This window comes from Oncorhynchus masou, chromosome 13, assembly GCF_036934945.1.
Source record: "Oncorhynchus masou masou isolate Uvic2021 chromosome 13, UVic_Omas_1.1, whole genome shotgun sequence".
Taxonomy (NCBI): domain Eukaryota; kingdom Metazoa; phylum Chordata; class Actinopteri; order Salmoniformes; family Salmonidae; genus Oncorhynchus; species Oncorhynchus masou.
This window is the reverse complement of record NC_088224.1, coordinates 68,158,119-68,170,549: the sequence shown is the minus strand read 5'-3', so window position 1 is coordinate 68,170,549 and position 12,431 is coordinate 68,158,119. Positions and strand designations below refer to the sequence as shown.

The following is a 12,431-nucleotide window of genomic DNA, read 5'->3' as shown; positions in this document are numbered from 1 at the left end:
TGACTTATAAAGTTTTGTTACTTTTATAAAGTGTTATATGACTTTGGTAATTGACTGGTAGTTATACTGAAATCGAGAGATATTTTGGGGGAAACTACAGTGATACCTTAACCCTTTCTTCAGGGTGCTTGACCACTTTGTCACTGAGGAATTTGGTAGGGATAAAGCCGGTGACTCCGTTGTCCATGCGACAGCGGACCCCAATAGCTTGGCCAGGGCAGGAGCCACTGTCAAAATGATTCCACACCTGCCAAAGAAAACAGAGGCTGTGTCAGACTTTGTTGATCAAAAAGACAGCTGTGGTCAATAAAACTATAGCAACAAATAACAATAATCTAGGAACTTAAAACCCGATAGCCCACCACTCTTCAGATGGGCTGTCACTCACAGTGTGCAAGAATAGATTGCAGCAGAATATGGAGCATATCAGATTCTCACCTCACTGAGCTCAGGGAAGTTATCCTGCTGACAGAAAGGACACTGCCACAGACCTGTCTCATCATTCCTTATGGCCTGGTCATAACTCTCCCCCTGGGGGCGCCGGTGAGCAATGCCTGTCACCACACTGGTGATCAGTTTACCTAGAGAGCCACGAAGACAGACAGACCAAGACCATGAAAACAGTGTTGAGATACCAATAAGGGAGTTATACATATATTCTACTATGTCCACATTGGGGCTGTGACTCCCTGCACCAAAAAAGGTTGGTAGTGTGCGTGTTAACACATAATTTTGAAAGAGATATCAAAAAGGCCCTGGTTGAGAAGAAACATTACGTACCGATGTAAAAGGTCTCTGGTGTCTCCTTGGTGAGCAGGTTGAAGATCTCCTCTGTGTTAGGTCCTCTGTAGGTGGACCTCAGGTCTTTGTACCTGCAGCTCAGCTCAGCACGGATGTCATACAGGGTGATGCCCTTGTTACCATAGCCCTGTGGACACAGAGAGTCTCAAACAGTGAGCACTACAATGTCCTCAGATCAGGAAGAGGATGCAAGCTCTTCATAACCACCCAGAGTAGGACAACGGATGTGTTCCAAATGGCACCCTATTCCCTATATAATGCACTACTTCTGGGATGCAGCCTACATCTCCCACACTGACCTGTCTTTCCAGCTCCTCAGCAAAGGCGTCCAAGTCTAGGTCTTTGAGCCGCTCCGGGTTTTCCAGGATCTCCTCCAGTGCTCCGGCTGGGTTGGCGTCCTCCGCTGACTCATCGTACTCCAGGGCATCCACGGCCATCTTCCTTGCCCACTCGTAGGTCTCTGGGTGCACCCGCGACCCGTCCAGAACCTCAATATAGGAGTCAGTACTGCAGGTAGGGAAAGACACTATGTAGTGAATTGGCTGTGTGATGATGTCAATAAAAGTAGTAGTGAATGTTACTATTATGAGTTAAATTTCAAATCAAAATATGGTTTTTAGTTCTCAGGAATTTTCTGCAGTATTGCATGAATGACCATGCCCAATGTTCTGAGACCGACCTGTCTCCAAGTGAAGCTGTGTCAATCTTGATGAAACCAGCACAGTTGATGAAGACCTTGGGGCCCATGTGACACATGGTGACCAGCTGAGTGCGGTTTTCCAGACGAGTGTTATTTTGTTTCAGGATCTGGAAACAGAGATGGATAAGTGTACATGTAAAAGTATCTATTCAGATGTCAGTACAGTAGAGCAGTGGTTCCCAAACTGTGGGTTGCACAGGGTCCGGCTTTAAACTTACTCTTGAAAGTTGTAATAGTAGAATGCCAAAGGTGCAATTTCGAGTAGTGCATCTTCAGAATTCTCTTGTCATGTCAGTCATTGCATACCTTCGAGAGCTATTTATAACTTGTCAGAAATGTCCAGATCAACTTGCCCATGTCAGATAAAGTTTTCTAACTAGGTTTTTTTGCCTATAGATTTTGTGGTAATATTAGAGTCATTCAAATATCACATGAATACTCATTAGACATGTATAGAATTGCGAGAAAATTTGCTTTAAAACCGCAAAATCTTCTCTGGACCCCATGACAAAATGTGTAGAATTGCAGTAAATTAACTTTAAACCTGCAAAATGTTCTCGCAACCAACAAGAGGGGTGTGAACAGTTTGTGTCATGAACAGTGCTTGCGCCCATAGAAATAGATGTGACGCGAGTGCAAGTGGGGAAGTGGGATTTTCCACAATGCTGGAAGGGGGGCCTGAGTGAAAAAGTTGAGGAACCCATGCAGTAGAGTACTGAGAAACTATAATGCTAAAAACAAATAGGTACATACTGCTACTGTATATTAATCAATTCTCTCTGGTAACACTTGGCATATTGTTGCTTTTATATCTGTGTAGTAACACTGTAATTACATTGTATTAACATGTTGGCAATCTAGATGCCTTATGTGATCTATGTCTTACCCTGAGCAGGTGGGATCCCTTCCTAGGCCCCAGGCCACAGACGTACTGCACCAGGCTCTGGGTGTAGGGGTGGGCCATGGCCCGGTTCACATCCACACCCACTTCATTCACCCGGTTGATGAACTCACAGTACAGAGCATTCAGCAGGTCCTCCTTCACTACATGCTCCTGTGTGGGAAGAAAACAGAGAACAGTTAGACTCACTCTTTACAGACACATTGATTCACAGACTTCAAACCAGACTATGATTATCATGTACAGTCAACTAGACTTGCTACTGCATTAGGGTGATTCACTCCAGCATGGCCCAAAAATATTTATGTTATCACAGATTGTTCTGGGAATTCTCACAAAAACGTAATTGGAAGGAAGGATGTTTAACATGCTTTTTACATTTGTATCACAACATTGTTTTAGGCCTTTTGAACCATTTTAGTCCTTTTTAAAACCTTTACCTGCCTCCTGTAAGACACTATGATCCGTGAACCGTACATGTTACAGACAACATCTTGGTGTTTGGAACAATATACTCTTTAAACACATTACATTTTGAGAATGTGCTCTCCATTTTATACATTGATATTATAGGTTATTAACCAATCACAGCTAGGGCTGTTAAGGTGACCTGAGTCATGACCGCAGTCAAATTCCACGTGACCATTTAGTAATTGTAACTAGGCCTCTCCAAGCTCTAATGCTGCTGATGGTCATTTGTAGCCTACCAAACCCAGCACTCTGTTCTCCATCTAATGACTCTGGCATCAATGCAAATGTAATCGAAAATGTAATCTATAGGCTATTCAATTGCGTGAGGAAACAGAGTTTTGATGGCTTCTATTAAAAAGAGGTTCCCATCAGCTTTCTATAGGCTAGGCTTACTATACTACTAACCTAATATTAAGAAAATTGCTTTGTTTTACAACAGGTGTATAGCCTACCTGGCTGGAATGAAAATGAACCATGGCAAAAGCATCCTCCATTTGCTATTTAAGTGCATAGATTACAATAACCCCCCCGTCTCTGTTCTGATACAGGTGCATGACAATGGTCCATTCTAAATCAAAACTAATTTCACACATTCCGTATATTAATTAGCATACGTAAAGACAAGATTAAATTATGGATAGTCTGATGGGTGATATTATCACTTGTGATTTATATATAATTTTTACATTTTATTTCATCTTTATTTAACCAGGTAGGCTAGTTGAGAACAAGATCACCTGGCCAAGATAAAGCAAAGCAGTGCGACACAAACAACAACAGAGTTACACATGTAATAAACAAACATACAGTCAATAACACAATAGGAAAGAAAGTCTATATACAGTGTGTGCAAATGAGGTAAGATAAGGGAGGTAAGGCAATAAATAGGCCATAGTGGCGAAATAATTACAATTTAGCAATTAAACACTGGAGTGAGAGATGTGCAGATGATGATGTGCAAATAGAGATACTGGGGTGCAAAAGAGCAAAAAAAAAGTTAGTAGTTGGATGGCTATTTACAGATGGGCTATGCACAGGTGCAGTGATTTGTGAGCTGCTCTGACAGCTGGTGCTTAAAGTTAGGGAGGGAGATATGAGTCTCCAGCTTCAGTGATTTTTGCAATTAGGTCCAGTCATTGGCAGCAAAGAACTGTAAGGAAAGGCAGCCAAAGGAGGAATTGGCATAGGGGGTGACCAGTGAAATATACCTGCTGGAGCGCGTGCTACGGGTGGGTGCTGCTATGGTGACCAGTGATCTGAGATAAGGTAGGGCTTTACCTAGCAAAAATGACCTGGAGCCAGTGGGTTTGGCGACAAATATGAAGCGAGGGCCAGCCAACGAGAGAATTCAGGTTGAAGTGGTGAGTAGTATATGGGGCTTTGGTGACAAAATGGATGGCACTGTGATAGACTGCATCCAATTTGCTGAGTAGAGTGTTGAAGGCTATTTTGTAAATGACAACGCCGAAGTCAAGGATCGGTAGGATAGTCAGTTTTCCGAGGGTATGTTTGTTTAGCAGCATGAATGAAGGATGCTTTGGTGCGAAATAGGAAGCCGATTCTAGATTTAATTTTGGATTGGAGATGCTTCATGTGAGTCTGGAAGGAGAGTTTACAGTCTAACCATCCACCTATTTGTAGATGTCCCCATATTCTAAGTCAGAACCGTCCAGAGTAGTGATGCTGGACGGGCGGGCAGGTGCTGGTAGTGATCGGTTAAAGAGCATGCATTTAGTTTTACTTGCATTTAAGAGCAGTTGGAGCCCACGGAAGGAGAGTACGGCATTGAAGCTTGTCTGGAGGTTAGTTAACACAGTGTCCAAAGAGGGGCCAGAAGTATACAGAATGGTGTCGTCTGCGTAGAGGTGGACCAGAGAATCACCAGCAGCAAGAGCGACATTATTGATGTATACAGAAAAAAGAGTCGGCACGAGAATTGAACCCTATGGCACTCCCATAGATACTGCCAGAGTTCCGGACAACAGGCCCTCCGATTTGACACACTGAACTCTGTCTGAGAAGTAGTTGGTGAACCAGGCGAGGCAGTCATTTGAGAAACTAAGGTTGTTGAGTTTGCCTTTAAGAATGTGGTGATTGACAGAGTTGAAAGCCTTGGCCAGGTCTATGAATACAGCTGCACAGTATTGTCTCTTATCGATGGAGGTTATGATATCATTTAGGACATTGAGCGTGACTGAGGTGCACCCATGACCAGCTCTGAAACCAGATTGCATAGCGGAGAAGGTATGGTGGGACTCGAAATGGTCTGTGATCTGTTTGTTATCTTGGCTTTCGAAGACCTTAGAAAGGCAGGATAGGTCTGTAGCAGTTTGGTTCTAGAGTGTCTCCCCCTTTGAAGAGGGGGATGAACGGGGCAGCATTCCAATCTTTGGGGATCTCAGACGATAGGAAAGAGGTTGAACAGGCTAGTAATAGGGATTGCAACAATTTCATCTGATAATTTTAGAGAGGGTCCAGATTGTCTTGCCTGGCTGATTTGTAGGGGTCCAGATTTTGCAGCTCTTTCAGAACATCAGCTATCTTGATTTGGGTGAAGGAGAAAAGGGGGAGGTTTGGGCAAGTTGCTGTGGGGGTGCAGGACTGTTGACCAGGGTAGGTAGAAAGGCCTGCTTGCTGAAGTGTTTTAGGCAGCGTTTGACAGTGATGAAGGGTGACCCCTTAGAGGGTTGTTTGACTGCAGACCCATTACGGATGCAAGCAACGAGGCAGTGATCTCTGAGATCCTGGTTGAAGACAGCAGAGGTGTATTTGGAGGGCAGATTGGTTAGGATGATATCTATGAGGGTTCCTGTGTTTACAGATTTGGGGTTGTACCTGGTAGGTTCATTGATAATTTGTGTGAGATTGAGGGCATCAAGCTTAGATTGTAGGATGGCCGGGGTGTTAAGCATGCCCCAGTTTAGGTCACCTAACAGCACAAACTCAATTAATTCACATATGGTGTCCAGGGCACAGCTGGGGGCAGAAGGTGGTCTATAGCAAGCAGCAACGGTGAGAGACTTGTTTCTGGAAAGGTGGATTTTTAAAACTAGAAGCTCAAATTGTTTGGGCACATACCTAGATAGTAAGACAGAACTCTGCAGGCTATCTCTGCAGTAGATTGCAACTCCGCCCCCTTTGGCAGTTCTATCTTGTCGGAAAATGTTATAGTTAGGGATGGAAATTTCAGGGTTTTTAGTGGCCTTCCTAAGCCAGGATTCAGACACGGCTAGGTTGGCAGAGTGTGCTAAAGCAGTGAATAAAACAAACTTAGGGAGGAGGCTTCTAATGTTACCATGCATGAAACCAAGGCTTTTACGGTTACAGAAGTCAACAAATGAGAGCGCCTGGGGAATGGGAGTGGAGCTCGGCACTGCAGGGCCTGGATTAACCTCTACATCACCAGAGGATCAGAGGAAAAGTATGATAAGGGTACGACTGAAGGCTATAAGAACTGGTCGTCTAGTACGTTTTGTAACAGCGAGTAAAAGGAGCATGTTTCTGGGCGCGGAAGAATAGATTCAAGGCATAATGTACAGACAACGTGGAGGTAAACCTAGGCATTGAGTGATGATGAGAGAGGTATTGTCTCTAGAGACATCAATTAAACCAGGTGAGGTCACCGCATGTGTGGGAGGTGGGACAAGAGGGTTAGCTGAGGCATATTGAGCAGGGCTGGAGGCTCTATGGTGAAATAAGACAATAATCACTGACCAAAACAGCAACGGACAAGGCATATTGACATTAGGGAGAGGCATGCGTAGACCAGTGATCACAGGGTCCAGTGAGGAGCTGGGCGGGCTGGAGACACGGCGATTCAGACAGCTAGCGGGCCGGGGCTAGCAGGCTAGCAGAAGGGCCTTAGAGGGACGTTGCGACCGAAGAAGTCTGTTGTAGCCCCCTCATGCAGTTACATCGGCAGACCAGTTGTGATGGATCAGCAGGGGTTGCTTCAGGATAGAGATGTTAGCCAGGAGAAGCCAATCGGAGAGCAGCCTAGCTAGCTGCGATAATCCAGGTGAAGAGGTTCAGAGCTTGCTGTATGAATCCGGAGATATGGAGAAAAAGAAGTCAGATAAGCTCTGGGTTGAAACGCGCTGTGCAGACTGGCAGGAGTTGTCCAGGCTAAAGGTTAGCTGATGACCGCTAGCAGTGGCTAGCTGACTACTAGCTAGTAGCTAGCTTCTGTTGGGGGTTCCGGTTCCAAAGTAAAGAAAATAGCAGATCTATAGCACATTGGGTGAGGCGGGTTGAAAAATATAAAAAATATATGCGAAGAAAAAATATATTAAAAAATACATAAAAAGATATATACACGGGACACGACAAGATGAAGACAAAGACGCCTGACTGCTACGTCACTTGTGAATGATATATTATCACTTGTGAATGATGTATTATCACTTGTGAATGATGGATTATCACTTGTGAATGATGCCCAGCGTGTGTAGTAAACGCAAGAAACAGCACATGCCTTTTTTCTGTGTAACCTTTTCAAATCATAGTCGCACACCTCATGTAGTCTAGCCCATAAGCCTATATGTTTTGATAAGGTTTGTATCACAATTTAAGTGACCAAATTACTTCTTAAAACTAAGCACATTAATCTGCTTTACAACTGGTGTAGAGCCTTACTGGTATACAAAGTGGGTGCGTGAGTTTCAAGTTTAGGGAAGATAAGTTTCACCATAAATATGCACCTTTATAATAAAGCATTACATCCATAATCTCATTTGCGGTCACTTTTGAGAACAGTGTTTTCCCGCTAATTGATTTTGGAATATTTGTGCTTTTAGCCTACTGCCGCATTGCTGCACTTATAATGTGAAGAAATAGCCTAATAGTTTAAAAAAGTTAAGATAAACATTCTGATCTGTTGCATCAGCCTCATTGCTTTTTTTGTTGCAACAATTTCAATGATTTTACTGAGTTAATGTTCATTTGTGGAAATCAATCAATTGAAATAAATTCCTTAGGCCTTAATCTAGGGATTTCACATGACTGGGAACAGATACCTTGAAAAAAATGGGCCTCAGGATCTTGTTGCGGTGTTTTTGTGTATTGAAATTGCCAATTGATAAAATGGTATTGTGTTTGTTGTCCGTAGCTTATGCCTGCCCATACCATAACCTCACCGCCACCATGGGGCACTCTGTTCACAATGTTAACATCAGAATACCGCTCACCCACACAACGCCGTACACACAGTCTGCGGTTGTGAGGCCGGTTGGACGTACTGCCACATTCTCTAAAACGACGTTGGAGGTGGATCATAGTAGAGACATTAACATAAAATTCTCTGCCAACAGCTCTGGTGGACATTCCTGCAGTCAGCAGGACAACTGCACGCTCCCTCAAAACTGTGGCATTTTAGAGTTACCTTTTATTGTCCCCAGCACAAGGTACACATGTGTAATGATCATGCTGTTTAATCAGCTTCTTGATATGCCACATTTTCCAGGTTGATGGATTATCTTGGCAAAGGAGAAATGCTCACTAATAGGGATGTAAACAAATTTGGGCATTAAATTTGAGAGAAATAAGCTTTTTGTGCATATGGAACATTTCCAGGATATTTTACTTCAGTTTATGAAACATGGGACCAACACTTCACATGTGGCATTGATATTTTTGTTCAGTGTAATTTGGGTTCTATCGCATCCCACAACTCTCCCAGAGTATGTTTGGAATATTTATTTCTCACACAGACGGACAAGTTGACCAATAGAACAGGTCAACTTTTGTACTATGGGTGATAGTAGATTGACATAGGCTAGTGCTTTCGCTGTTCGTTAGGCCAATCATTTTTGTGGTTGACATAAACTAAATGTGGACAGTTCTTCTAACATCTTCAATATGCACCTTGGAATTCGATAAGAGGGACACGCGTGCAGTTACGTCCCCGATGTGTCGGTCTTCACTTGTAGCCTACTTCGGAGCTGAGATGCCCGTGAGAAGGACCCGATCATGTGACGGGCAATGGCTAATAACAATTGAGATATCTGAGAGAGTCATGTAAGTGAGAGGTGCTTTGGACCACGGCTGCCAAGAGAAGGGAATTATAATTATTATATTCAGCCCAAGGGCAGAACGGCCACTTTGGCCGCAAAAGGCATGGATTTTTTAGGGGGCATTACGGCCACACAAGGGAGATGCTGCCAATAAATTCAAGGCACGGTGAGAATATTAGCAAGTACTTGTCAAATTATGAATGAGAGACTGATGAATTGTGTGCAGCCTGCACAAGAAACAAAGCAGAGCTCATGCCTTCCATGCACCTTTTTTCATCATTAGTCACATCATGCAGCCTTAGAATGTATAAAAAAATCTAAACATACAATGTTTGTATAACAACTATAATTGTTAAATTAAGCATTTAGGAATACCTATTTCCTTGTTAAGTGCTCAACACAGAGTAGCCGCACGTGCGTACTCCCTCGGAAGTCATTTGGAGAAAATATCCTTTCTATTTTATTCGGTTCAATTGTATTCTTCATACTATAAAATACTATAAAATAATGCCATGGAATTCTAAGCCAATATTGTATGCTTAATGAACTAGTGTGGCCCACAGCCATATGGCATAGCTCGATCAGGGCATAACATACGGACATTTCAGAGTATGCAATTCTGTTCTTCTGAAATAGACAACATTTTCTTTATAACATGTTTCTTAAGACCTGTTTAAAATAAATAATGGATTTATTGTGATTGTGAGGGCTATATTAAATGGATTTATTAGACTTAGACTAAATTAGACTAAATGTAGACGTTTCAAAAGGTCTGCATCAGTGGCTTGTAGGCTATGCGTGGAAGCCAGGAGATGCTAAACGTGCTTATGTTAATTACCGTGAGACTGGCAGTTAGGAGTATGATGGCACCAAGGTGTTGTCTGTATCATGTATGGTTCACGGATCATTGGGTCTTACAGGGGACATGTATGGGTCAAAAAGGTCCCAAAATGGCCACTTTCATCATGATTTTACAAGAAAATGTAAAAAGCACATCAAACATTCTTCCTCCCAATGAAGTTTCTATGTCAGAATTTTAAGAACAATCTAACCCCCCACACACACACACAAAAAAAAAATTGGGCCATGCAGGTATGGAATCGTCCATTTAGTAGGGGTTTGTAAAGGATCTCTGTAAGCTCTGTGTGATTTCATCAAAGCCACCAGTAGGTGATGATTATCTCCCAAGCATGCCTGGCCTAATGGAAACAGGAGTTGCGTCCTGAATGGCACTCTATTGTGCACTACTTTTAACCTGTCTAGGACTGGGACCCCGTTCCGCTAGCAGAACCCCTCGCCAACAGGGCAGGGCACCAAATACAAATCAACAGAAATTTCATAAATCAAATTTCTCAAACATACAAGTAGTAAGCACCATTTTTAAGATAGCATTCACATTAATCCAGCCACTGATTTAAAAAATGCTTTACAGTGAAAGCTCCACAAACGATTATGTTAGGTCACCACCAACTCACAGAAAAACCCAGCCATTTTTCCAGCCAAAGAGAGGAGTCACAAAAAGCACAAATAGAGATAAAATGAATCACTAACCTTTGATGATCTTCATCAGATGACACTCATAGGACTTCATGTTACACAATACATATATGTTTTGTTCGATAAAGTGCATATTTATACAAAAACATCTCAGTATACATTGAAGCGTTACGTTCACTAGTTCCAAAAACATCCGGTGATATTGCAGAGAGCCACATAATTTTACAGAAATACTCATTAGAAATGTCGATGAAAATACAATTGTTAGACATGGAAATATAGATACACTTCTCCTTAATAAAACCGCTGTGTCAGATTTCCAAAACACTTTACGGAAAAAGCATAATCTGAGAACGGCACTCAGAGCCCAAACCAGCCAGAGAAATATCCGCCATGTTGGGTAGTCAACATTATTCATAAATAGCATTATAAATATTCACTTACCTTTGATGATCTTCATCACAATGCACTCCCAGGAATCGCAGTTCCACAATAAATGCTTGTTTTGTTCGATAATGTCCATTTATGTCCAACAGCTTCTTTTGTTAGGGCGTTTGGTAAACAAATCCAAAAGCGCGTCCTCGTCCAGTCGGCCGAAAAGTTAAAAAAGTTATATTACAGGTCGAAGAAAATTGTCAAACTAAGTATAGAATCAATCTTTAGGATGTTTTTATCATAAAAGTTCAATAATGTTCCAACCGGAGAACTTCATTGTGCATAGAAAAGCCTGCCATATGAGTTCTGTTATACTCACAGACATCATTCAAACAGTTTTAGAAACTTCAGAGTGTTTTCTATCCAATACTAATAATAATATGCATATATTAGTACATGGGACTAAGTAGGTGGCAGTTCACTCTGGGCACGCTATTCATCCAAAAGTGAAAATGCTGCCCCCTATCCCAAACAAGTTAATCAAAGTCCTATTTGGAACTCAGTCTGTACCTGCAAAGGGTGTAACTTGAGGCAGAGGATGTCTTCGTCACTGCTGCACACCTGAGCATACTCCACCAGGGGGTCCTGGATCTTCCTGGCCACAGACACAGCCTGTCTCAGGAGAGGGGGGTAGTCCCGGAAATCTGCCTGTGGATTGGAGAAATAGAAAAATAAAGTACCAGTCAAGTTAGGACACATCTACTCATTCAAGGGATTTTCTTTATTTTACTATTTTCTACATTGTAGAATAATAGTGAAGACATCAAAACTATGAAATAACACATACGGAATCATGTAGTAACTAAACAAATCAAAATATATGTTATATTTGAGATTCTTCAAAGTAGCCACCCTTCGCCTTGATAACAGCTTCGCACACTATTGGTATTCTTTCAATCAGCTTCACCTGGAATGCTTTTCCAACAGTCTTGAAGGAGTTTCCACATATGCTGAGCACTTGTTGGCTGCTTTTCTCATCCAAAACCATCTCAATTGGGTTGAGGTCGGGTGATTGTGGAGGCCAGGTCATCTGATGCAGCACTCCATCACACTCCTTCTTGGTCAAATAGCCCTTACACAGCCTGGAGGTGAATAATCTTTTTTGGTTACAACATGATTCCATATGTGTTATGTCATTGTTGTGATGTCTTCACTATTATTCTATAATATAGAAAATAGTAAAAAGAAAGAAGAACCCTTGAATGAGTAGGTGTGTAGAGTTAAGAGAAAAATCAATTTAACTGTCACTCACTCCACAATATTACAGTCATTAGCAATATATATTACATATTTAAAAACCACATTGTGGACCACTCAGAGAGATTTTCTGGAGGTACAGTATGTAGAAACACTCCAATGTAGACAAAATTGAGATGAGGAAATGTCTTGAGAGAATAAAGAAAACATGTTTGGGAAATGAGGGCAGGACTTGACCTCTGACTTCTTGCTGTTCATGTAGAGCATGGCCAGTTCATTATCAACCAGCTCCACCCCGATGGTGGGGAAGGAGGACTCCTGCTCCAGCTCACTGGCAGTGCGTTTAATGTCCTCAATCACCATCTGGGCGTCCCTGCACAGGGAGTGGAGGGGGAACATTACAAACGTTCAGGATGTG

The 12,431-nt window shown here is 42.3% G+C and overlaps 1 protein-coding gene across 1 annotated transcript in view; it reads right to left on the bottom strand.

The window, feature by feature from the left end:
• Nucleotides 1–12,431, bottom strand: part of LOC135552918 (transcription elongation factor SPT6-like) — a 30,592-nt gene that overhangs the window by 4,749 nt on the left and 13,412 nt on the right. Inside the window, exons 21-28 of the mRNA XM_064984856.1 lie at nt 12,251–12,386; nt 11,327–11,464; nt 2,388–2,555; nt 1,481–1,608; nt 1,101–1,308; nt 781–928; nt 439–581; nt 107–247 (exon numbers count right to left, since the gene is read on the bottom strand). Of these exons, the coding sequence (XP_064840928.1) occupies nt 107–247; nt 439–581; nt 781–928; nt 1,101–1,308; nt 1,481–1,608; nt 2,388–2,555; nt 11,327–11,464; nt 12,251–12,386 (1,210 nt within the window). The remainder of the gene's footprint in view (nt 1–106; nt 248–438; nt 582–780; nt 929–1,100; nt 1,309–1,480; nt 1,609–2,387; nt 2,556–11,326; nt 11,465–12,250; nt 12,387–12,431) is intronic.